Source organism: Giraffa tippelskirchi, chromosome 7, assembly GCF_054371585.1.
Source record: "Giraffa tippelskirchi isolate mGirTip1 chromosome 7, T2T-mGirTip1v1.2.pri, whole genome shotgun sequence".
Classification (NCBI taxonomy): domain Eukaryota; kingdom Metazoa; phylum Chordata; class Mammalia; order Artiodactyla; family Giraffidae; genus Giraffa; species Giraffa tippelskirchi.
This window is the reverse complement of record NC_137281.1, coordinates 17,022,481-17,049,412: the sequence shown is the minus strand read 5'-3', so window position 1 is coordinate 17,049,412 and position 26,932 is coordinate 17,022,481. Positions and strand designations below refer to the sequence as shown.

At 46.0% G+C, this 26,932-nt stretch overlaps 1 protein-coding gene across 2 annotated transcripts in view; it reads left to right on the top strand.

Annotated features, from left to right (window-relative positions):
* Nucleotides 1-11,783, top strand: part of LOC145515802 (uncharacterized) — a 230,318-nt gene extending 218,535 nt beyond the window's left edge. Inside the window, exons 6-7 of one of the 2 annotated variants that reach the window (XM_081517154.1) lie at nucleotides 9,866-10,028; nucleotides 11,547-11,783. In XM_081517154.1, the coding sequence (XP_081373280.1) occupies nucleotides 9,866-9,907 (42 nt within the window). In that variant the 3' untranslated portion in view covers nucleotides 9,908-10,028; nucleotides 11,547-11,783. Of the gene's footprint in view, nucleotides 1-9,865; nucleotides 10,051-11,546 lie in introns of both variants that reach the window. The other variant, XM_081517153.1, reaches the window with a different exon arrangement.
* The last annotated feature ends 15,149 nt before the right edge of the window (nucleotides 11,784-26,932 follow it).

Genomic DNA, 26,932 nt, shown 5'->3' with positions numbered 1-26,932 from the left:
CATCTGAACGTGAGTGGGTAACGGAGGGTACATCCCAATGAGTCTTCCTCCAATGGAACAGAGACTGTGTGGTTTCCCTGGAGGGCTGAGGGCAGTCTCCAGGGATAGAATGGGGGACACTGTTGAGGACCACCTGGCAGGGCTCAGGAGTGACTCCTGGAAGTCTTCAGGGGTGAGTTGAACCCTATCTGCTTCCTCCCTCTGGGCTTTGGACACTTAAGAGCTGAAACAGCTGCTTGTCCTACCACCTCTATAGTAGCAGAGAAAGGATTCACCCTGGTCCTAGACTCTGAGCATCCTAGGCCTGGGAAGGGGAGGAGGGCAGCTTTTGGAACAGCCTCCTCTTAGGGCATGTGTGACATAATGGCCCTTGGCATCCAGGGACCAAGGACATATGTGGGTGTTAGGTAGAATGGAGTAGGGAGTTGGAGGCATTAGGAAAAAAACTGATGTTTGGAGAAGGGAAGGTCTCAATAGGAATGGATTGCAGCAGAGTCAGGTTCCTGTGCTGGAGAGGCTGGAGTCAGGGAGGCCAGTGCTGAGGGCCTAACTCCAAAGGCAGGTGGCACCACAGAGTCAGGAGGGCCCGGAGGGTCCCAGGCATGTGCTCAGGCAGAGCTGAGCAGTCAGGGCCAGCTCAGGAGCTCCAGGGCTGGACTGAGTCTTCCTCCATGATCCTTCCCCACCCTGTGGGATTTGGCCTCATCCTCTCTACCTCTTCATTCATGAGGATCTTTTTGCTCCCAGCTTCCCGGGGAAGGGCCAGGGTGGAGAGGATATGATCCCCCCACTTTCCAGTGCCCTGAGCAGGCCCCTGACACCCCCCCACCCCCACAGGCCCCACACAGGTACGTTCACACACAACCTGACCCACCAGAGTGCTCAGAGCATTCTGTTTATCCTCCGCTGTCAACGTCTCATCAACACAGCTCTTCAGGGTATTGGCAGTTTCCAGTAGATCAGGGTTTTGGTTATACTTTTCAACTTGTTCAAGATAGGCCTCATGGCTTCCCGATATGAACAGGTCAACAGTGTCCCTCAAGGCTGGGCAGATGTCATCACACTCTGAAACAGAAAGAGAAGGGGACACTCCCTGAAAGGCACGCATCAGAACACACTCTTCCCTTCCCCCTCCCGACATGCTCCGTGCTGCCCCGGGAAGGTGTCAGAAAGCTTGGGGAGCCCGGGTCCCAGCCACTCACTTCCACCCGCGATGAGGAGCCAGGCAGCACAGAGCAGCAGGAGAGCTCCAGCCCGCCTCATGGTGCCGGTGGCAGGTGCTCCCTACTCACCTGGAGCCCTTTTATACCTGTGCTTGTCCTCACCCCAGGGGGCCTGTGTCAGATGCTTCCTTTTTTCAGGAGATTCTGGCAGGCCACAATGTGAAGTTGCCTGGGGCTGCACAGGAGGAGCTGTGTGTGCTGGCAAGATGCTGGTCCTTGAGTACACAGAGGGCACTGGCTCAGCGTCCTTCCTGCTGGAAGGCTCTGTGGGAGGGACAGCTGACTCAGGAAGCTTAACAACCAAAAACCCCGGGTTGACCAAAAAGGGCAAAAATGCTCCCAAATCATGCTTCCTGAATGATGGCCAGTGGGAGCCTGTCAGAACATGGGACCTTGAAGACAGGTTGGTGTGGACATACGGGTTTTCAGGAAGCTCCATGCTTAGGAATGGCCTCACAGGGAGTAAGTGCCAGGCAGGCCAGAGCATGAGCCCTGAGCCCCTTGTCAGGCTCTCTGGTGGCTCCCGCCCTGCTGTTATCACTGTGTCCTTGATCTTGTCAGTGGCCTCTGTTGGGCCACTTTGCCAGATCAGTTCCTAGAGCCCTGAAATCTATTATATGCTCTGCCCCAAAAGTTTCCAGTTTTCTCTTAACCTAGACCTGCCACCTGGTGACTTTGATAGTACCTTGTTCTACACAGGGATATTTTCTGCAGCCTCTTCTTTTTCTTTTTAATTATTTTTTTGTGTGTGTGGATTATAGCCAGTTAAGAATGTTATGACAGTGCCAGGTAGACAATGCAGCGACTCTTCCATATGTGTGCACATTTTCCATTCTTTCCCATAGTCCCCTCTCATCTAGGCTGCCACAAAACGATGAGCAGAGTTCCCTGGGCTATACAGTTATCCTTGTTGGTTATCTATTTATTTAAAATTTATTTATTCTTTTTTTTTTTGTAATTAAACTGTTTAATGAAATATAAAGTTAAAGTAATTGCCTTTTCTTTTTCTTTTTTTTATAAATTTATTTATTTTAGTTGGGGGATAATTACTTTACAATATTGTAATAGTTTTTGCCATACATTGACATGAATCAGCCATGGGTTTACATGTGTTCCCCTTCCTGGACCCCCCACCCACCTCCCTCCCCATCCCATCCCTCTGGGTCATCCCATTGCCCCGGCCCTGAGCCCTTGTTTAATTTAATCATTTAATCAGAGAATAAATGCTGTCCAGTGTTGTGTCAGTTTCTCCGGTACATCAGCATGAATCAGTCAGAGGTATACACATGGCCCCTCCCTCTTGTACCTCTGTCCTACCTGCCAACCTACCCCATCCCTGTAGGTTTTAGGAGCACCAGGCTGAGCTACTAGCTGTATGCAACAACTTCCCATTGGCTATTTATTTCACACATGATATGTATATATTTCCGTGCTGCTCTCTCAATTCATCCGGACCTCTCCTTCCCTCACTGTGTCCATAAGTCTGTTCTGTATGTCCATGTCTCTATTCCAGCCCAGCATATAGGTTCATCAGTACCATTTTTCTAGATTTCATATATATGCATTAATACACAACACTTGTTTTTGTCTTTCTGACTTACTTCACTCTGTATAATATGCTCTAGTTTAACCCACTTCATTAAAACTAACTCAAATGTGTTCCTTTCTATGGATCAGTGGTATTCCATTGTATATGGGTACCGCCATTTCTTTATCCATTGCTCTGTTGATGGACATCTAAGTTGCTTCCATGTCCTAGCTATTGTGAATAGTGCTGCAATGAACATTGGGGTACATAGGTCTTTTTCAATTATAATTTCCTTAGTGTATATTCCCAGTAGTGGGATTGTTGGGTCATATGATAGTTTTATTTCCAGTTTTGTAAGGAATGTCCATAGTGGCTATGTCAACTTACATTCCCACAACAGTGCTAGAGGGTTCCCTTTTCTCCACATCCTCTCCAGCATTTGTTGATTGTTGATTTATTGATGATGTGCTTTCTGACCAATGTGAGGTGACACGTCATGGTAGTTTTGATTTGCATTTCTCTAATAATAAGCGATGTTGAGCATTTTTTCATGTGTTGATTAGCCATTAGGATGCCTTCTTTGGAGAAATGTCTGTTTAGATATTCTGCCCATTAAATTTTTTTTTTTCCCTGATGTTGAGCAGCATGAGTTGCTGTATATTTTGGAGATTAAACCTTTGTCAGTTGCTTCATTTGCAATTATTTTGTCCCTTTCTGAGGGTTGTCCTTTCATCTTGTTTATGGTTTCTTTTGCTGTGCAAAAGCTTTGAAGTTTGATTAGTTCCCACTTGTTTATTTTTGTTTTTATTTCCATTACTCTAGGAGGTGGGTCATAGAGGATCTTTTTGCAATTTATTTTGCAAAGTATTCTGCCTGTGTTTTCCTCTAAGAGTTTTGCAGTTTCTGGTCTTCCATTTAGGTCTTTAATCCATTTTGCGTTTATCTTTGTATATGGTGCTAGGCAGTGTTCTAATTTCATTCTTCTATATTACATATCGCTGTCCACTTTCCCTAACATCACTTATTGAAGGGACTGTCTTTTCTCCATTGTATATTCTTGCCTCCCTTGTCAAAGAAAGATGCCCATAGGTGTGTGGGTTTATTTCTGGGCTTTCTATCTTGTTTGGTTAGTCTATATTTCTGTTTTACTCCCTGTTCCATACTGTCTTGATGAGTGTAGCTTTGTAGTATAGTCTGAAATCAGGAAGATTGATTCCTCCAGCTCCATTCTTCTTTCTCAAGATCACTTTGGCTATAATGGATCTTTTGTGTTTCCATATGAACTGTGAAATTTTTTGTTCTAGTTCTGTGAAAAATACCATTGGTAATTTGATACAGACTGCATTGAATCTGTAGATTGCTTTGAGTAGTATAGTCGTTTTCACAATATTGATTCTTCCCTTCCATTTCAGGTCAGTCAATCAGTTCAGTCGCTCAGTCGTGTCTGACTCTTTGCAACCTCTTCCAAGAACATGGTATATCTTTCCATCTGTTTATGTCATCTTTAATTACTTTCATCAGTGTCTTACAGATTTCTGTGTACAACTCTTTTGTCTCCTCAGGTAGGTTTATTGCTAGGTATTTTATTCTTTTAATGTTAGTGGTGAATGGACTTGATTCCTTAATTTCTCTTTCTGAGTATTCATTGTTAGTGTACAGGATTGCAAGGAATTCATATATATTGATTTTGTATCCTATGACTATACAAATAGATTCACACTTAGCTCTAGGAATTTTTTGATATCATCTTTACATTTTCTATGTAATATCATGTTATCTACAAACAGTGTTTTACTTTTTCCTTTCCAATCTGTATTCCTGTATTTACATTTCTTCTCTTATTGCCTTGGGTAGGACTTCCAAAACTATGTTGAATAATGATAGTCAGACTGGGCACCCTGTCTTGTTCCTGATCTTAAAGAAATGCTTTCAGTTTTTCACCACTGAATACAATTTTCCCATGGGTTTATGGTACACGACCTTTATTATGTTCAGGTAGGTTCCTTCTATGTTGATTTTCTGGAGAGTTTCCATTATAAATGGGTGCTGAATTTAATTGAAAGCTTTTATTGCATCTATGGAAATTTATTATGTGATTTTTATGTTTGATTTGTTAATATGGTATATCACATTGATTGAGTTGCCTACCATGCAGGAGACTCTGGTTCGATTCCTGGGTCAGGAAGATCCTCGGGAGAAGAGATAGGTTACCCACTCCAATATTCTTGGGCTTCCCTGGTGGCTGAGATGGTAAAGAATCTGCCTGAAATGTGGGAGACCTGAGTTCGATCCCTGGGTTGGGAAGATCCCCTGGAGGAGGGCATGGCAACCCACTCCAGTATTCTTGCCTGGAAAATCCTCATGGACAAAGGAACCTGGTGGGCTATACAGTTCATGTGGTTGCAAAGAGTTGGACATGACTGAGTGACTAAGCACAGCACATACATATTGAAGAATCTTTGCATCCCTTGAATATACCTGACTTGACTTGATCATGGCATATGATCCTTATCCAGTTTCAATATAGCAGTGTGTACATGAGCATCCCAAACTCATAACTGTCCCTTGCCCTCATCCTTGCCCCTGGCAATCATAAGTTGGTATTCTAAGTATGTCAGTCTCTTTGTGGTGTGTAAATAAATTCATCTGCATCATGTATTTTTAGATTCTGCATGTAGGAGATGTCATACGACATTTCTACTTCTCTGTCTGACATTTCCTTCAGCCTTTAGGTCCATCATTTTCTGCAGCCTCTTTCACCTCTTGAGTGTCTCTGTACTGTTTCCATGATCACCTCTCCTCTTGAGAAAAAGCCAAGCCCCTTTGAAGCACAATCTCTGGGCCAGTTGCAGAACCACGCCTGCACTGCTGCTGCCTCTGTGAACTTATCCCTGCCTTTCTCTCCTCCCTCAGGGCCTCCTTTCTGCTTCTTGACCTGACCAAGTGTGCTCCTGCAGCAGGGCCTCTGCACATGGAGCCCTCCTGGCCTGGAAGGCTCTTCCTCCAGTGGCTGCATGATTCATTCCCTCATCTTCAGGTGTCTTCAAGTATCACAGGGCACAGATTTCCCCAACTATTGAGCTCTAATATCAAAGTAATCTGTCCCTCTGCTCCCACCACGGCCCTCTGTCTTCTCCCCCTGCTTCATCTTCCCCCAGAGCACTTCTTCCCATGGGGTCACTGTCTTTCACTCCCTCTTAGGTGATGAAGAGCTGCAGGAGAGCGAGAGTTGTGCTGTGTGCTGCTGCATCCCAGGACTAGGAGAGGGCCCAGCATTCGGTAGATGTTGCACTGTGTTTTTTAGAATAATGGCAGAAATATTCCATTTCTCTGGAGTCAATAAGCAGGATATCTTTCATGCTACTTACTGTAGATTGTGTTTATGAATATTGCCTGGGATTAATAAGGTAAAGGTTAAAATGTTTGATAAGTCAGAATCAAGTAACCTTTCGCTGGAGGTACCTGGCTGTCCTTTCTCTGAGCCACCTGTGGCAGATTAGTGTTTGCTGAAGACCGAATCTGAGGTTAGGACACATGGTGTGACCATAGGCAGAATCCTGTGCCAAATAGGATGCACATCCGGTAACTGCTCTTGGCAAAGAGGCACCAAGGACTGAGCTGCAGTGTCAGTTGACCTCCGTGGAGCCCCTCCACACCATGGCTCCTGTTGCCTGGGGTCCACCCCTCTGAAGGTCACCCCACGAGGGCCTCAGGTGGCTGTAGGTGTGAGTGAAAGTTTCCTGGGCAGGAAGGTGAACACCACATGGCCCAGGCTGCACATGCTGGCTCTTTGTCTGTGGGGGCAGGGCTTCTGTGTGGTGAGGCAGCTGCCCATGGATCCCATGCCTCCTGTCCTGGAGAAGACACTGCCCCCAAAGGCCCTCTGAGCTCTGTGAGGAGAGGAACCAGGGCCTGGAGTGCTGAGTAACACAGGTGGCTACCATGGATCCAGCCCAGTGCCCTTTCAAGGGTGCCACAGGGTCCTCTGAGACGTCCCCAGATCGTGGGGACATTGGTGACATCAGAGTGAAGAGCTGGTTAGGGTCAATGTAGAAATGCTGCTGATGTAGCCCTGTCCTAATGCAGGTTGTTGTTTTTGTTGTTTTTTAATGTATTTTTAATTGGAGGATATTATTTTATAATATTGTATTGGCTTCTGCCATACAACAGCATGACTCAGCCATAAATTTACATGTATCCCTTTGTCTTGAATATTCCCCATCCTCCACCACATCTCACCCCACTAGGTTGTCACAGAGTACAGAGTTGAGCTTCCTGTTTCAAGTTGTTATTAGTAAAATTTTAAGTTGCAACAATTTTAGATTTATAGAAAAAGTGCAAATATTTGTCAAAACTGAGAGACAACTTTGGAACCTTACGACTAACTAAATGTTACAGTTTATTTGAATATCAGCTGGTTGTCCGTTAATGTCTCTTGGATCCCAGGATCCCATCCAGACCCTAAACTCCCTGCGTTCACTGCCATGTGTCCCTAGTGTCCTCTGCCCTGTGGAGTTACTCACTCTCTCCTGGTCTGTCATGGCCTTGACAGCCTTGAGGAGAACTATCAGTGATGGTAGAAGGTCCCCAAGCTGTGTTTAACTGCTGTTGTTTTCATACTGTCGAGTGGGGTTCAGACTTTGGGTTTAGAGGAAGACACCACACAGGTGGGATGCCCTACCTGTCCCCTTCCATCAGGGTACACGTGACAGCATTGTGTCTTACCACTGGGAATATCAGCCTTGATTAGCTGATTACGTTGTGTTTGCCAGGTTTCTGCTGTGTTTTCTCCTTCCCCTCCTCTTTCCTTTGGAGATGAGTTCCCAAGTCTAGCCCACACTCAGGGAAGGCAGGGCAGTAAGCTCCCCCTCCTGGAGGGATAGTCTATGTCTATTATCCAGGATGTTTCCTTAAGAAATGGTTGTCTCCTCTCTCACATTTATTTATGTAGACACTAATTTATATCGGTGTGAAAGTGAAAGTGGCTCAGTTGTGTTTGACTCTTTGTGACCCCATGGACTATGAAGTCCATGGAATTCTCCAGGCCAGAATACTGGAGTAGGTAGCCTTTCCCTTCTCCAGGGAAGGGATATGGAGACTTTCCCATCTCCATGTTAGTATGGACTCACTTATATTACTTTATACATTGGTTTATCATCTAATACTCTGTTATTTATTTTGTCTGCCACACCCTTTCCAGTTTGGCCATTGGGAGCTTCTCAGGCTTCCTTCTAGTGTTTTCAAGGACCATCTCAAATTGTTCGTCCCAACAAACTGCTTTCCTAGCGTGAAAGGTTGAGTTTAACTCTGAAAGAGTTTTCACACACAGACTGCCACCTCTGATCAACCCAGCCCTCTGGGCCTTAGGACTGTGGCCTGTAGGGCTATGGGCCTTGGTGTCTCTGCCCCAGGAGACAAACCCCCAAACACACAGCTGCTCCCTGACGTTCCAGGATAGACTGTTCAGTGCAAGTACCTCCTGAGACCAGGTTCACAGTGGAGGAGGAAGGACAGCCAGGAGAAGCGGCAAGGCTGGAACCTGTTCAGGAACTAGCTGGCTGAAGGGCCTGAGAAAAGCTGGTGGCATGATCCAAAAGTACAGAATTATCAGTGTCTGAGAAAAGCCACGTGGCCTTAAGTTCTGCAAGTTCCTTGTTGGGCATAATTCAGAGCCCAGTGCTTTTGTCCACCAGTGCTCAGGGCCCTGTCTAGAGACTGCAGATGTTAAAACATCCGGGGGCATCAGTAAGGTCCAGTTCCACATTCTTATCTCCATGACTTAAACTTGGGGAAAAAGGAAAGATTCCTTATGACCGTTTTTCTACCTGACAGTGGTGTAGATCTGTCCTTGGCCCTCCTGTGATTCCATCTGCTCAGTATGGGAGAGTAATGCCCTCAGAGCCAGGATAGGTTGGGGGAAGGATGACCAGGAAAACAGGTGATGATTGGGGCTGGGACAACAGAGCATTTGGCTCCAAATGGAGTCACTTAGGGAGAAGGAAATGGCAACCCACTCCAGTATTCTTGCCTAGAGAATCCAGTGGACAGAGGAGCCTGGTGGGCTGCTATGCATAGGGTCATACAGAGTCAGACATGACTGAAGTGACTTAGCATGCACGCATGCATTGGAGAAGGAAATGACGACCCACTCCAGGATTCTTGCCTGGAGAATCCTGGGGACAGAGGAGCCTGGTGGCATGCCATCTATGGTGTCGCACAGAGTCAGACACGACTGAAATGACTTAGCAGAAGCAGCAGCAGGAGTCACTTAGACATGTCAGCTCCACTTGATCTTTGGCAAAGATATCCCTGCATGTCCTCCAAGAGCTCTGCTGTCAGAGTAGGATGATCTTCCACAATAAACACCCCAAGGGCTATGGGAGCCACCTGTACCAGGAGCCACCTGTACCAGGAGCCTGGCCAGAGACCTGTGATTTTCCTGGGAGGGATGAGGGCTGGGCTTGAGGAGCTAGTGGTATATAAAGCAGGTGAAGCCCTGCCCTGAGCAGAGCACTCCAGCTGCCGCCATGATGAAGGGAGCACTGCTTGTGCTGGCCTTGCTGGTGACCAGAGAGCTGACCTTCAAGACGAGTGAGGGTAGGAAGGAGTGTCTGGATGGCCCTCCTGATCCTTGCCCAGTGCCGTCTGACTGCATCCTTTCCAGTCCTGTCCAAGCTGCTTCTAGGGACAGGTTCCAAGGGCAGGTGGCAGACTAGTGCCCAGGAGTCCTGCACAAACTCCCTGGGGCTTTCTGTCTTTGAATGGAGGGGGTGGCGTGGAGTTGGAAGGGTCATTAGCTGTGCACACACTGGGGGATAGTTAGTTTGGGGGTAGTGGTGCTCACTGGAAGGGAGGAAGCAGGCTGGTATGCCTGGGGGCAGTGGTCAAGGGCAGAGGGGCCTCCAGGCCTAGCCCCTCTTGCTGCTCCCTTCTGCTGGGAGTGCCTCATAGGGAAGGTTTTCTTCTCTATGTAAGCAGTCCTGGGAGAGGCCGAGTCTCTGTGGGAGGGGAGTCCGGAAGCTTTGGATGTGTGAGTTCCTATCAAGTGGTGGGAAACAGGAACCTTCTGACCTAGTGATTCTTTTGACGAGATGTTTTCTGTCTCTGCCTTTAGCGGAAGCCTGCCCTGTGTTTTATGAAGGCTTTAGTGCTGTGATCCTTGCACTCCCAAGTAAAGCATTGAATGAAACCTTGGATTCGATCGATGCTAATGAAGCTGAAAAAGCAGCCAGTGAAAAACTCCGGAATTGCTTCAATGAAGCAGGACCTGTGAACAGGTTTAATAATCTGAAATATATGGTAACTTACCTTTACCCACACTTACCTTGAGAACTCACATGCAGCATATTTCATATGCCACATGGTAATAGATCATTCAGTCATGGGATGTGTGATAGACAGAGCTATAAACAAAGAAGCACATAAACTTTTTGCCCCAACCTACAGCACCTGTAATATTCAAGCATAGTCCACCTGCACATCCAGCCTCTTGTTACTGAATCTGTCCATATCATGTCAATCAGCTCACACAGAATAGGGGACTACTGTCAGTGCACTCGGACAAGTGTGTTGACTTCTGTAATTTTCTTTTCTCACTGAGAGGAAGTAGCTTTGGAGGAGTAGCACTTTAATCTTTGCAGGAAACAAAGCATTCAGCTCACACATGTGAAGCAGTGCTGTCATCTCTACTTTGGAAAAGGCAATGGCACCCCACTCCAGTACTCTTGCCTGGGAAACCCCATGGACAGAGGAGCCTGGTAGGCTGCAGCCCATGAGGTAGCGAAGAGTCGGACAGGACTGAGCGACTTCACTTTCACTTTTTCACTTTCATGCACTGGAGGGAAAAATGGCAATCCACTCCAGTGTTCTTGCCTGGAGAATCCCAGGGATGGAGGAGCCTGGTGGGCTGCCGTCTGTGGGGTCGCACAGAGTCGGACACGACTGACGTGACTTAGCAGCAGCAGCAACATCTCTACTTTAAGAATATTTAAAAGGAGCCCCAGCTTTTAGGTCTCCTTCCAGCATGGGACACCCTGGCTTTATAAGCTTTCTGACCTGTGGTCACGTCAACTCCTCTTTATCACTTTTTGATGACCATTGCTCTAGCACAGAGCCCCATTTCCACCAACATGTTCTCAGTGCCTACATGTCAGAATTTCCACTCTGGTGTTTTGGCACCTAATATCCCAGGGCAGCTTCTAGGTACGTGCAGCCACTCACTTGGGCTAACAGTGTATCTCTCAAAGAACCACCTTTTTGCTGTGGTTGTTTTTCTTGTGGTATAGTATTTGAGATTTTGAACAGTCTCTGCATATTTTCCTCAAACTGTTAATCATTCAAAAGGAGAGGTTTGCCACGATCCAGAGTTTCATGCACTAATAGAAGCTCCCAGGGCACAAGGGGTTGTTTACGACACCTTCATGCACATTCCGTGCACCCAGCACTCCTGACAGAGGAGGCTCAGGTGCAGGAGGTGTGACCCAAACCCAGTCTCCAGCACCTATTCCTCCTTCAGGACCAGCCCTGGCTGTGCCCCACTGACCCTTGTCATCTCCCCTCCCTGGCATGACTGGTGGCTCTGTCTCCCTCCTGACACCTGTGCCTGGGCTATTAGGGGGCCATCCTCCCCCTGGTGCCTGCTGGCAACCCCCGCTCCAGTGGTGGGTCTGTGGGCAGAGATTCTTGCTGGGGATGGGGCTGAATCCCTGAGGGTGAGGCGTGAGGTTTGCCTGGGGAGACAGGATAGCCTGGCAGTGGGCTCAGGTCCTGTCCCTCTGCCTCCTTCTCCCTTCCAGGTGTCCATCATCCTCAGTAATGATTGCGCTGACTACCAAGTGTCCTCGGTGGTGAATGGTCTCATAGGATTGGCTTCCAGTCTGCGCAATTTGGTGCAATAAGCTTTGCCAGTTGTGCCTGGTCTGCCCTTGATCTTCCTGCCCTGTTCTCCTTCTGTTCCTGAAGCTGGAATCCAGACACCTTTCCCACCTGACGTGGGCTTTATCAGGCTGACTCTAATAAAGTAACTGCAACATTGCTCATGGTGCCCAGTGTCTGTGTTCTGTTCAGGGAGGATGTGAGGCAGGAGGTCTTGAGCAGTGGTGAGGAGAAGTGACACAGGTGGCCGTTGAGAGCTTGGGGACCAGGGTCAGACAGAACCTACACCCCGTCCCTGGCAAGCTGTGGGAGTATGGGCAAGTTTGTTGTAACTTTCCCAGTCATTCTGTCCTCTGCTACACGGGGATTTTGTGTGAAGATGAAGCAAAAGAACCAATGTGTAACTCCTGACGTCACCAGCCTGGCAGGATAAAATTGTTGTTTTGGGGCACAGATAACATATGTCTCACTCTGGCCTTCAGCACAGTTGCAGAGTCTCCAGTCCCTCTGGTTATTGACAGGTGACTTCAGAGATGACCTAAGAGGGTCATCACTGGTCCCCTCTTTCTCCCAGTGGCATTCGCCATTTTCTACTCCTCAGGTGGGTGTCTTGTGAGGAGCCAGCGTTTCCTCAGGGACACTTAGTGCCACTGCTGTTCTTGGTCCTGCATTGGGGACCAGGAACCCCATGAGTGTTGAACCAGGAAGAAGGGAGTGGCTGGAAGAAGCTACCCCAGTGGGAACATTGTTTCCATGGAAACGGCTCATTCTGTGAAGTGTGAATAACAGGATGTGTCACATGGTCTCGTGTCCAAAATCCTCTGCCTACTTCTAAAAGCATGAAATGGGTAGTTACATTACCATAGTTGATTTATGAGCCTACAAGGGAGGGACTAGGATTTAGCCCAGTTTCCTAGGGTCTAGTACAACGTCAGGCTACAGTCAGCATGACCCACTTAAAGAGTGGCATAACTGGTAAAATCTCTCTACCATCTGACTAGGCAGGCATAAGTTTACATACTAGGAACTGAACTTGGGACTTGCGGCTAGTGGCTAGGGCCTTGAATCCCAGCTCTTCTCTGACGTGCTGTGTGAAATTCGGTATTAAATACACTGAATCACTCTTCTACACCTTGATTTTATGTGTACCAAGTTCTGTATGCTCTGCTAGATTTAGTATTATGTGTTTGTGCAGCTCAGTTGCTTTAGTTGTGTCTGACTCTGCATCTTTTGGGGCTGTATCTGCACCAGGCTCCTCTGTCATGGGATGCTCCACTCAAGAATATTGGAATGGATTGCCGTGTCCTCCTTCAGGGGATCTTCCCGACCCATGGATCGATCTGGGTCTCCTGCCTTTTGGGCAGATTCTTTACTGTCTGAGCCACCAAGGAAGCCTCTGACTCACCTCCCCATAAATAAATTTTTGTTCTAATGAAGGTTGACTTAAGGTTTACCTCCAAAACTAAATTCTTCAAGTCAACCAAGAAAATTGAGATAAATAGGAAATACAAGGAGGATTGTTTTCACCAAGTATTGTGATAGAAGTTTGTCTCCATAAATAATCTAGTTTTAGTGGAGGAATAGATATCTAATCATTGTGACAAAAGACAAAACCCATAGATAGAATCAAATATAGTTTAATATATAATAATAACAGTTTACTGAATCATGAAGGAGTGGCTTTTTAAAAATGACATTGAGAAAAATGGCCAAACATGAAAACAATCTAGATGGATGTCCCAAGCCTTTTCCCGTGGATTTATGTGGAGTAATTATTTAATTGCCATCATTCCAGTAGTTAATTATTTATTTATCATAGCTCATTTTTCTTCCACCTCCCTGCCCCCTTTCAGTTTTACTTTCATGACATCACAGTTTTTTTCCTCCTGCTTTACTGGACGATCCTTCTCAGGTCTTTATGGTTGAGTTCTATAACAGGGATCAGTCTCTCTACATGTCTTTCCTTCCATGTATGTGTTCAGTTTGTTAGTGGTATCATCCAGCTTCAGTTTAACTTTATTCTTAACATTTGAATTTAAATCTCCAGTCCCAAACTAAAACATTGAAAAGCACAGAACTGATCCTCACTTATTTATTTATTTAGTGGATATATTTTTTAAAAAAGCTCTAAAATTTTCGTGAGGGACAAATATACACACTATTTATATAAATGAATAGATTATTCAAAGGAAATTTTCAGCCAAATAATGAAGAAATGTAATAGCCCTCATAGTCAACAAAAGAACTGAAAATGCAGTACTTGGGTGCAATCTCAAAAATAACAGAATGATCTCACTTCATTTCCAAGGCAAACCATTCTACATCACAGTAATTTAAGCCTATGCTCCAAGCACTGCTGCCAAAGAAGTTGAACGGTTCTTTGAAGACCTATAAGACCTGCTAGAAGTAACACCAAAAAATAAGCCCCTTTCATCACAGAGAACTGGAATACAAAGTAGGAAATCAAGAGATACCTGGAGTAACAGGCAAGTTTGGCCTTGGAATACAAAATTAAGCAGGGCAAAGACTAATAGACTTTTGCCAAGAGAACACACTGGTCATAGCAAACACCTTTTTCCAACTGCACAAGCGATGACTCTATACACGGACATCACCAGATGGTCAATACTGAAATCAGATTGATTATATTCTCTTCAGCTGAAGATGGAGAAACTATACAGTGAGTGAAAATTAGACCTGGAGCTGACCGTAGCTCAGATCATGAGCTCCTTATTGGAAAATTCAGACTTAATTGAAGAAAATAGGGAGAACCATCAGGCAATTCAGATGTGACCTAAATCAAATCCCTTAATATTATACTTCTCTTTGGAAACAATGCAATTTCCTTAAGTATTGAAAGCATTAAAAGAAAAAATAATGTGAATCTCTAATTCTCCACCTGGTGAAACTACCTTTCAAAATTAAGGGGAAAATATACGTTTTTCTTTTTGTATAAGCTTAAAGGATTCATCCCCAGCATACCTGCCCTGCAGGAAATATTAGAGGAAGGGCTGCAGGAGGGACACACATGATACAACATGGAAATCTAAAACCTTGCTAAGAAAAGGAGAGCACAGAAATTTGTCAATGTGAGGCTATATACCGATATCTCTCTATATCTGTATCTCTACCCCTAATATAGAGAGAATTTTAAACTTTCATAGTGGATTTTCTTGGGCTGAAGTTTTCCAATAATGCATTTAAGGGTAGATTAGTTACAGCTGTTGAGAAAATTAGTAAATTGTAATTTAGCTCCAGAAATATCCAGAATAAAACAGAGAGACCAAAAATGTAATAAAATATGGAAAAGCGTGTAAGAGGTAATATGGGACACAGCGAAAAGACACTCTGTATGTAGATACTGAAATTACAGGTAGGAGTCCTGTCTCCTGCCTAGAACTGACAGGAGGACTCCCAGGGAGCAGAAGCTGCATGGTGTGAGCCCACAGCTGTGGGCGTGGAGGAGGTCAGCGGGGATGCCGGCCTCAGTACACTGGGCGGCCAGCGCTGCTGCTTGTGTTCCTTTCTACCCTACTTGTCTCAAGGACGGCTGTGGCTGGAGGGACCTAAGGGGCCAAAGCAGAGGACACTCAATGAGCTCCTTAAGGTAAAAGGGAAATCCTCTGGCAATACCTAGATTGGGCTGTACCAGCAAAGTCAAGTGGGGTTGCCTGGATGAGATATTAGACAGCCTCCTGGACATCAAAATAAATCCTTAGCTGTGTCAGGAGAGAATGTCCTTTAAAAAAAAAAATTGGAGTATAGTTGTCCTGCAGTGTTGGGTTAGTTCCTGCTGTACAGCAAAGTGAACCAGCTGAGGCAGGTGTGCTCAGTCGTGTCTAAACCTTTGTAACCCCATAGACTGTAGCCCATCAGGCTCCTCTTTCTGTGGAATTTTCCAGGCAAAAATACTGGAGTGGGTTGCCATTTCCTCCTCCTGGGAATCTTCTCGAGCCAGGGAGCGAGCCCTCATCTCTTGAGTCTCCTGCATTGGCAGGCAGATTCTTTACCACCGGCATCACCAGAGAGGAGGGAATTAGCTGTATATTTACATATATCCGCTCCCCCCGCCCCCACCAGTTTGGATTTCCTTCCCTTTTAGGTCACCATGGAACACTCTTAGAGTTCCCTGTGCTGTACAGTAGGTTCTCATTAGTTATGTATTTTATACATAGTATCAATGTGTGTCAATTCAAATCTCCCGATTCACCCCACCCCTTCCTTGGTAGACATAAATTTGTTCTCTGTGTCTGTGTTTTATTTCTGCTTGCAATAAGATCATCTATACATTTTTCTAGATTCCACATACATGTGTTACTATACAATATTTGGTTTTCTCTTTCTGCCTTACTTAACTCTGTATGACAGTCTCTAGGTCCATCCACATCTCTGCAAATGACACAGTTTGTTCCTTCTTATGGCTGAGTAATATTACATTGTATATATGTATAGCATCTTCATTTTTTACAATAAATTTATTTATTTATTGGCCGTGTGGGGTCTTAGTTTAAGCATGCAGGATCTTCGTTGCAGTATGTAGGATCTTCGTTGCAGTGTGTAGGATCTTTCCTTACATTTTGTGGGCTTAGTAGTTACGGGGTGTAGGCTTAGTTGCTGCACTGCAGGTGGGATCTTAATTCTCTGACCAGGGATCCAACCCAAGCCCCCTATTTTGGAAGGTGGATTCTTAACCACTAGACCTGTACCATATATTCTTTATAGGAGTGAGTGTGTTGACTTAGAGTGATAAAACTATAGTCATCTGTTGCAGAGTCCTGGAAGCACCCCAGGGTTCTACTTGGTATAGATTTAGTTGAGAAATCAGCAGTTGGTTTGGCAGGCACAGGAGGCATGGAACTTACAATATCTGAGACAACAGTGGTGGAGAGACTCTTAGAATGTTTGCAACAGCAATTATTATGCAAAAATGTACAAGTATTTCAGCATTTTTCAAACCAAAACAAATACACTGGAAATAACCAGCTGAAAGTCAGCTCTTCTGGAATCCATTCCTGTTCACACATAATCCTACCTTTGCTGACATCATTCACCTCCCTAATCAGCCTGTATCCTTTGGGAAGCCATATGTTCATGAGTACCAGTTTCTTGTACTCTCACAACACTTGCTGGGAACATCCTCATTTCGTGACAAGTCCTATATGCTCACTGAACTGGGAGCATTGTTAAAGATAGAGTTGAATGGCTTCTCTATACTTTCATGACATCTAATCTCAGCTTACTTCACATTTCTCCTCAACCGTCTCTTTTTACTTTTGTGTTAATTCTCATCTTACTCCATTTTTTGGTCCCAAATATTTCTCATTCTTCCTTTAGCCTCCAACCAGATACATTTTGACCATAAAACTGTAAGCTTTAGGGCCACTCACCTTCCTGGGACAGTTTCAATTACTAGAAAAGGACATACTGATGTGTTGACATAGTCATATATTTTTAAGTAAAATTTTTAAAAATAAGGTATTTTAAGAACAGTAAAATAGCAATTCTTTTTATTCATATTTGGCCTCTTTTCACATTTTAAAATGTTTGCAGTTACTTTTTTGTGTAAAATTTTTTTTTTGTTCATTTTTCTTTTTTGTTTTGGTAATGGGAAGATCCCCTGGAAGAGGGCAGGGCAACCCACTCCAGTATTCTTGCCTGGAGAATCCCCATGGACAGAGGAGCCTGGTGGGCTACAGTCCATGGGGTCACAAAGAGTTGGACACGACTGAGCGACTAAGCACAATGGGACTGTTGAGTCTCTTCAAAATAATTTATTCAGTAAGAATTCAGGTATAATGTTGTTGTTGTTCAGTCACTGTGCTGTGCTTAGTCACTCAGTGGTGTCTGGCTCTTTGTGACCCCATGGACTGTAGCCCACCAGGCTCCTCTGTTCATGGGGATTCTTCAGGCAAGAATACCGGAGTAGGTTGCCATGCCCTCTTCCAGGGAATCTTCCCAACCCAGGGATCGAACCTGGGTCCCCGCACTAAAGGCAGATTCTTTACTGTCTGAGCCACCAGGGAAACCCAAGAATACTGGAGTGGGTAGCCTAACCCTTCTCCAGGGGATGTTCCCAACCCAGAGATCGAACTGGGGTCTCCTGCATTGCACCACAATTCGAAAGCATCAGTTCTTCAGAGCTCAGCCTTCCTTATGGTCCAACTCTCACTTTTGTACATGACTACTGGAAAAACCATAATTTTGACTATATGCACCTTTGTCAGCAAAATGATGTCTTTGCTTTTAAATACCTTGCCTTGGTTTGTCTGAGCTTTTTCCCCAAGGAACAAGCGTCTTTTAATTTCAAGGCTATGTCACCATCTACAGTGATTTTGAAGCCCAAGAAAATAAAATTAGCCACTGTTTCCACTTTTTCCCTTTCTATTTGCCATGAAGTGATGGGGCAAGATGCCATGATTTTAGTTTTCTGAATGTTAAGTTTTAAGCCAGCTTTTTCACTCTCCTCTTTCATCAAGAGGTTCTTTAGTTCCTCTTCAATTTCTGCCATTAGAGTGATATCATCTGCATATCTGAGATTGTTGCTATTTCTCCCAGCAATCTTAATTCTAGCTTGTGATTCATCCACCTGGACATTTCAAATGATTTTCTCTGCATAAAAGTTAAATAAGCAGGGTGACATTATACAGACTTGATGAACTCCTTTCTCATTACTGACCTAGTCCATTGTGTCATGTGTGGTTCTGTTTCTTCTTGACCTGCATACAGGTTTCTCAGGAGATGGATAAAGTGGTCTGATATTCCAATCTCTTTAAGAATTTTCCACAGTTTGTTGTGATTTACACAGTCAAAGGCTTTAGTATAGTCAAAGAAGCAGAAGTAGATTTTTTCTGGAATTCCCTTGGTTTTTCTATGAGCCAACATATGTTGCCAATTTGATCTCTGGTTCCTCTGCTGTTTCTAAACCCAGCTCATACATCTGGAAGTTCTCAGTTCATGTACTGTTGGAGCCTAGCTTGAAGGATTTTGAGCATAACCTTACTAGCATGGGAAATGAGTGCAATAGTCTGAAGATTCTTTGACATTGACCTTTGGGATTGGAATGAAAACTGACCTTTTCCAGTTCTGAGGCAACTACTGAGTTTTCCAAATTTACTGACCTATTGAGTACAGCACTTTAACAGTATCATTTAGGATTTTGAATATTCAGCTGGAATTCAATCACCTCCCTAGCTTTGTTCAGAGTAATGCTTCCTAAAGCCCCCTTGACTTCACACTCCAGGATGTCTGCCTCTAGGTGAGTGACCACACCCATGGTTATCTGGGTCATTAAAATTTTTTTTATCGTTCTGTGTATTCTTGCCACCTCTTCTTAATCTCTTCTGCTTCTGTTAGGTTCTTACTGCTTCTGTCCATTATTACGCTCATCCTTGCATGAAATGTTCCCTTGATAGCTCCAATTTTTTGAAGAGATTTCTAGTCTTTCCCATTCTATCATTTCCTCTATTTCTTTGCATTGTTCATTGAAGAAGGCATTCTCTTCTCTCCTTGTTATTCTCTGGATTTTTTTGGCTATATCTTTCACGTCTCTTCTTTCCTCAGCTATTTGTAAAGCCTCCTCAGACAACCACTTTGCCTTCTTGCATTTCTTTTTCTTTGGGATGGTTTTGATCACTGCCTCCTGTACAATGTTACAAACCTCCATCCATACTTCTTCAGGCATTCTGTCTACCAGATCTAATCCCTTGAATATATTTGTCACCTCCACTGTTTAATGAATCATTAAGGATTGGATTTAGGTCATATCTGAAAGGTCTATGGATTTTACCTACTTTCTTCAGTTTAAGCCTGAATCTTGCAATTATGAATGTTTTGATATTTTAAATTTGTATTTATTTTTAATTCTAGCATAATAGCTTTACAATATTTGTTGGTTTCTGCCATACATCTACATGAATAGGTGTATACATGTCCTCTCCCTCTGGAAACTCCTTCTCACCTCCCACCCCATTCCATTCCTCTAGGTGAATGTTTCAGTTTTTAAAACATATTTTCTGCATCTGTTGAGATGATCATATGACTTTTCTCCAATATTCTGTTAACATAGGGACTTACTTGACTGACTTTGAATTGTAAGCCAAACATGCATTCCCAAGAGAAATATCACTTTGTCTTTATGTGCCAATTCTTTTATCTGCTGCTGGATTTGATATCCTAAGGTTGTGTTAACTTTTTATGTATATTTGTTTATGAATGGTATCAATCCATAGTTTTCCAGTATAATATTTTTCCTGAGATTATATGAAGTGAGGGATGATTCACACAGCTGCTGGTGAATTCAGGGTGGCCTAGGTGGAAATGAGTGGGGTTTCTATGATTTCAGATGGAAATTCATGTGAGAATCAGAGAACAAAAGCCACAGGTTTTTGACAGTTACTTTCCCACCCATCTGAGGTTTGGATGTTAGACAGAAAAGGATTTGGGTGAAATCACATGCTCCCTTTTCTACTAACCTCAGATTAGATAAGGGTGCTGTAGTTTGGAGGAAGGTAGGGAGAGAGGAGGGGACAGGTGGGCAATATGGAGGTGTCTCCCCAGCAGCCCCAGGGAGCCCTGTGCAGCTGAGCAAGAGCCAGGAGGACCTATCTGTCTGTCTGTCTGTCCCAGGAGGACCAACTGCCCCTCACCTGTCTTTGCTGCATCCTTGGCTAGATCTCCATAACACCTGTACGTCACTGCAGAGCAGGGTGAGTCTATAGTTAAGACATTATAAGAATCACCTAACGCATCAGGGTGGCAACTGTCCTTTCAGAAGGCCTGGAGCTTTTACATCAGTTGGCTGGAGGTGGGATGGAATATACATCCTGGGTCAGATAATGAGAAGAGTCCCTGCCCCAGGACCTGTTCACACCTGCTCAACTCACCTTAGCTCCCACAGAGGCAGGTCTCCATCTTAGAAGAGGCCCCAGCCAGATGGGGTGGGGGTGGAGTGGTGGGCAGAGACAAGGGCTCAGGGTCACTTGGGGCAAGGAGACCTCCCCTGGGCCCCCCAGGGTCCCCTCCACAGGGAGAAGCAGCCGCTCTGGATCACCTTGGGGACCTGTCCTAAGCCTCCTCACCATGAGAACCTTAGAGATTCCCCATCCTAGACCCAGCCCTGTGGGGTAAGCCCAGCAGACTCTTTTCTGGAGGAGAGCTGTTGGGTGGGAAGAAGCTCTTAGAGATGGGGTGGGGTCAAGCGAAGAAGAATCAGATAGCGTGAGCATGGGGCCAGGTTCACGGGCAGGCAGCAGAGGCGCAGGAGGAGCGAGAAGCCCCAGACCCCTGGACGTCCACTCTGAGCGTGAGACCCAACTTAGTGTGTGTTTATGTGGAAGCAGCTGAGTCCACAACTGGGGGGTTGCATTTAGGATAAACTGAGGCCCAAGGAGTGACGGAGTTCAGCACGTGAACCTTGACCCTTTGTTCTTCCTCTCCTGTCAGGAGCTTAGGAGAGGGGTCCCTGCTCACCCATTATTTTACTTTGATTGTAGTTCAATTTTGTTAATGGAAACTAGAGGCCCAAAGAAGGACTATAATATATGCACAGTCACAGGGTGAGTTAGCCGAGGTCGTCTCCCCAGCATGGATGGGTGGGGGAAGCTATGTCTCTTCAGCAGATGCTTTACCTCCTCTGAGCCTCAGATTCTCCCTCGTAAGATGAGGATGATTACTCCTACCCCTCGAGATTGCTGGGAGGGAGAAATTTGGTGGATGATGCTCATGACCTGTGCGTCCTGTTGATAGAAGTGATCAGACACTCTGGCTGATGAAATGATCATTAACCGTCCTCCACCCCATTGAATTTGTGGAGGATCAACATTTGGTGGCTCAGACAGTAAAGAATCTGCCTGCAAAGTGAGAGACAGGGCTTTGATCCATGAGTCCAGAAGATCTCCAGGAGAATGGGATGGCTATCCATTTCAGTATTCTTTCCTACCTGGAGAGTTCCATTCACAAGGAAGCCTGCTGGGCTACAATCCATGGGGTCACAAAGAACTGGACATGAATGAGTGACTAACATTTTTACTATCTTTCAGCCTCTCACATCACTGAAATCCAGCTACAGGTGGAAGGCACACTGGTGGTCTCCACTGTGGCCATGTCCTCCCTCTCCCCAACCCCCGAAGCCCAATCTCCAGTGAGTAAGCACTCTGTTGTGAATTGCAAGGCCTTTTATTTCTGATATTACCTACTCAGACACTTGGACGTGGTGGGTTGCTGACACTACTTAGTGATCAGCCAAGTGACTTCCTTGTGCTCCTGGCAGGGACAGTTCCATCAGCAGAGAGAACTTGAGTATACTTTATTCTGTAAGAGAAGGTACAGATATCCCGTGAGGCCTCAGGGGTGGACAAGATGTGAAGCTACACTGGACACAGGGGAAGGGCCTGCAGGCTTATTTGGAGGGAGGCTTCTGGATGTGAGAAGGTAAAGGTGGATGTGTCCCAGGGAGTTTTCCTCCAATGGAACAGAGCTTGTGTGGTCTCCCTGGAGGGCTGAGGGCAGTCTTCTGGGATATAATGGGGGACACTGTTGAGGACCACCTGGCAGGGCTCTGGAGTGACACCTGGGAGTCTTCAGGAATGAGCTGACCCATGTCTGCTTCCTCCCTCTGGCCCCTGTACACCTAAGAGCTGAAACAACTGCTTATCCCACCACCTCTAGGGCAGCAGAGAGAGGATTCACCCTTATCCTTGATTCTGGGCATCCCAGGCCTGGGGAGGGGAGGAGGGCAGCTTTTGGAAGCAGCCTCCTCTTAGGGCATGTGAGGCATAAATGTCCCTTTGGGGTCCAGCGAACAAGGGCAAATGTAGGGTTTAGCTGGGATGGAGTAGGAACTTAAAGCAGGAGGGAAAGAACTGATGTTTGGAGAAAGGAAGGACTCAGTGCAAATGGATTACAGAAGATTCAGTTTCCTCTGCTGGAGAGGCTGGAGTCAGGGAGGCCAGTGCTGAGGGCCTAACTCCAAAGGCAGGTGGCACCACAGAGTCAGGAGGGCCTGGAGGGTCCCAGGCCTGTCCCCAGGCAGAGCTGAGCAGTCAAGGCCAGCTCAGGAGCTCCAGAGCTGGACTGAGTCTTCCTGTAGGATCCTTTCCCACACTGTGGGTGTTGGCCACATCCTCTCTACCTCCTCATTCATGAGGTTCTTTCTGCTCTCAGGTTCTCAGGGAAGAACCAGGGTGGAGAGGAAATGATCCCCCCACTTCCCAGTGCCCTGAGCAGACCCCTGACACCCCCGCCCCCACACAGGCACATCCACACACAGCCTGACCCACCAGGATGCTGAGAGCATTCTGCTTATCGTCCTCTGTCAACTTCTCATCAACTCTGCCTTTCAGCCTTCTGGCATTGGCCACTCTCGCACTGTTTGTGTTGTATTCTTTCACTTTAGCAATGTATTCTTCTGGGGTTCCCCTCAAAAACAGGTAAACATCCTCCCTCACTGCTAGGCAGATGTCACAATCTTAAACAGAAAGGTAAGGGGACACTCCCTGAAAGGCACGCATCAGAACACACTCTTCCCTTCCCCTCTGGACATGCTCAGTGCTGCCCCGGGAAGGTGTCAGAAAGCTTGGGGAGCCCGGGTCCCAGCCACTCACTTCTACCCGCGATGAGGAGCAAGGCAGCGCAGAGCAGCAGGAGAGCTCCAGCCCGCATCATGGTGCCGGTGGCAGGTGCTCCCTACTCACCTGGAGCCCTTTTTATAACATGTCCTTGTCCTCACCCCAAGGGACCTTGTGGCGGATGCTTCCTTTTGCAGAAGATTCTGCCAGGGCACAGCCTGGTGTTTCCCAGGGCTGCACAGGAGGAGCTGTGTGTGTTGGCAAGATGCTGGTCCTTGAGTCCACAGAGGGCACTGGTTCAGCCTCCTCCCTCCTGCAGGGCTCTGTGGGAGGGGCAGCTGACACAGGAAGCTTAACAACTGAAAACCCCCGGGTTGACTAAAAAGGGCAAAAAATGCTCAAAAATCAGGCCTCCTGAATGCTAGCCTATGACAGCCTCTCAGAACAACATGTGATCTTGAAGACAGGCTGGTGTGGACTTTATACTCTGAGCTTAGGAATGGTCTCACAGGAAGTAAGTGCCAGGCAAGCCAGAGCACAAGGCCTGACCCTTGTCAGGCTCTCTGGTGGCTCCTGCACTGCCTTGCTCTTATCACTGTGTCCTTGATCTTGTCAGTGGCCTCTGTTGGGCCACTTCCCCTGAATCAGTTTCTGGAGGCTGGAAACCTCTTCTATGTGCTGGCCCAGAAATTTCTAGTTTTCTCTTGACCAAGTCCTTCCACCTGGCAACTTTGATAGTATCTCATTCTACACAGAAATATTTTCTGCAACTTCGTTCTTCTTTTAATTGAGACTTTTTTTTTTGTATTGGATTATAGCCGATTAAGAAGGTTATGATAGTTTCAGGAGGACAACAAAGGGACTGAGCCATATATATGCACATGTATCCATTCTTTCACAAACCCCCTCCTATCCATGCTGCCTCATAACACTGAGCAGAGTTACCTGTGCGATAGTAGGTCCTTGTTGGCCATCCATTTTAAATACAGCATCGTCCATCCCAAACTTCCTCACTCTCTCTCACCTTTCCCCTGGCAACCATAAATTTCGTTCTCTAAGTCTGTGAGTCTGTTTTTGTTTTATAAATAACTTCATTTATATTATATGTTTTTAGATTCCACATATAAAAGGTGTCATAAGATGTTTCTGCTTCTCTGTCTGACTTTCTTCACTCAGTATGACAATTTCTAGGTCCAACCATTTTCTGCAACCTCTTTCTACTCTTGAGTGTCTCTGTACTGTTCCCCCATCTCCTCTCCAGAGCTCCCACTTGAGGAAAAGCCAGGCCCACTCTAGGCCACAATCTCTGGGCCAATTGCCCAACCAGCCCCGCACTGCTACTGCCTCTGTGAACTTATCCCTGCCTTTCTCTCCTCCCTCAGGGCCTCCTCTCTGCTTCTTGACCTGACCAAGTGAATGTGCTCCTGCAGCAGGGCCTCTGCACGTGGAGCCCTCCCAGCCTGGAGGGCTCTTCCTCCAGTGGCTGCATGATTCATTCCCTCATCTTCAGGTGTCTTCAAGTATCACAGGGCACAGATTTCCCCGGACTATTGAGCCCTCATATCAAAGCGTGCTGCCCTCTGCTCCTCCCCCCACGGCCCTCTGTCTTCTCCCCCTGCTTCATCTTTGCCCAGAGTGCCTCTTCCCGTGGGGTCACTGTCTTTCACTCCCTCTTAGGTGATGAAGAGCTGCAGGAGAACGAGAGCTGTGCTGTGTGCTGCTGCATCCCCAGGACTAGGAGAGGGCCTAGCATTCGGTAGATGGTGCACAATGTTTGTTAGAATAATGGCAGGAATATTCCATTTCTCTGGAGTCAATAAACAAGAATATTTTTAGTTCTATTTACTATAGGATGTGCTCATGAACATTGCCTGGGAGAAAATAAATAATGTAAAGATTTAAAATATTTCATAAGTCAGAATCAAATAGCTTGTGGCTGGAGGCACCTGGCTGTTATTTTCTCTGAGTCACCTGTGGTGGATTAAAGTTTACTGAAGGCATGATCTGAAGTTGGGACACAAGGTATGACCACAGTCAGAACTCTATGCCATATAGGATTCACATCCGGTAACTGCTCCTGGAAAAGAGGCACCAAGTACTGAGCTGCAGTGTCAGCTGATTTCTGTGGAGCCCCTCCTCACCGTGGCTCCTGCTGCCTGGGGGCCACTGCTCTGAAGGTCACCCCATGAGGTGCTCAGGTGGCTGCAGATGTGTCTCAGAGGTTCCTGGGCAGGAAAGTGAACACCACATGGCCCAGGCTGCACATGCTGGCTCTTTGTCTGTGGATTTCTTTGTGGGGGAACCCCTGCCCATGGATCCCATGCCTCCTGTCCTTCAGAAGACACTGCCCCCAATGCCCTCTGCATCTCTGTGAGGAGAGGAGCCAGGGCTTAGAATGCTGAGTAACACAATGGCTGCTATAAATCCAACCAAGTGCCCTTCCAAAGGTGCTACAGGATCCTCTGAGATGTCCCCAAATCATAGGGACATTTGGTGACATCAGGGTGATGAGCTGGACAGGGTTAATGGAGGAATGCCTCTGATGTGGCCATTTCCCAATGCAGTTGTTTTTGGTTTTTTAATGTCTTTTTAATTGGAGGATAATTACTTTACAATAGTGTGTTGGCTTCTGCCATAAAACATGACTCAGCTGTAAGCATAGGTATGTCTCCTGCCTCTTGAACCTACCCCACTTCCCACCCCACCCCATCCCTTTAGCTTGTCACACAGTACCACACTGAGCTTCTTGTGTCAAGTTGTTATTAATAACCTTACATTTGGAATAATTTGTGATGTATAGAACACTTGCAAATATTTGTCAAACCTGAGAAACAACACTGGAACATTACTACTAACTAAACCTCATACTTTATTAGGATTTCACCAGATTGTCCATTAATGTCACCTTGGGTTCTAGGATCCAACCCACAGCTACACACACTGCATTCATTGTCGTGTGGCCCCAGTGTCCTCTCCTCTGTGGACTACTCATTATCCCCTACTCTGTTATGGCCTGATAGTCTTGAGCGGAACTGGCCAAGGATGGTAGAGGCACCCTCAAGCTGCATTTGTGTGCTGTTGTTCTCATAATGTAGAGTGCGTTCAGACTTAGGGTTTTGAGGAAGACACCACACAGAAGTGCCCCTTCGTCCCCTTTCATCAGGGTGCACATGTCTTACCACTGGAAATATCAGCCTTGATTAGCTGATTATGTGTTTGCCAAGTTTCTGCACTGTTTTCCCCTTCCACTCCTCTTCTCTTTGGAAGGTGAAGTCGCTCAGTCATGTCCAACTCTTTGTGACCCCATGGATGGTAGCCCACCAGGCTCCTCCATCCATGGGGTTTTCCAGGCAGGAATCCTGGAGTGGGTTGCCATTTCCTTCTCCATCTCTTTGGAAATGAGTTCCTAAGTCTAGCCCACACTCAGAGAGGGCAGGGCAGTAAGTTCCCCCTCCTGGAGGGGATAATCTATGACTGTTATTCAGGATGTTTCTGTAAGGGTTGGTTGTCTCTTCTCCCACATTCATGTAATCATGTAGTACATGCAACGGATCTTTGAAGGAGGTCACCATTATCTTCATTACCTCCACCATAGTTTGGCCCCAGGTAAATAGCAGGGAGGGAACACAGCTCCACCCATCAAAAGAAAATTGGATTAAAGATTTACTGAGCATAGCCCCACCCATCAGAACAAGACCCAGTTTCCCCCTCAGTCAGTCTGTCCCATCAGGAAACTTCCATAA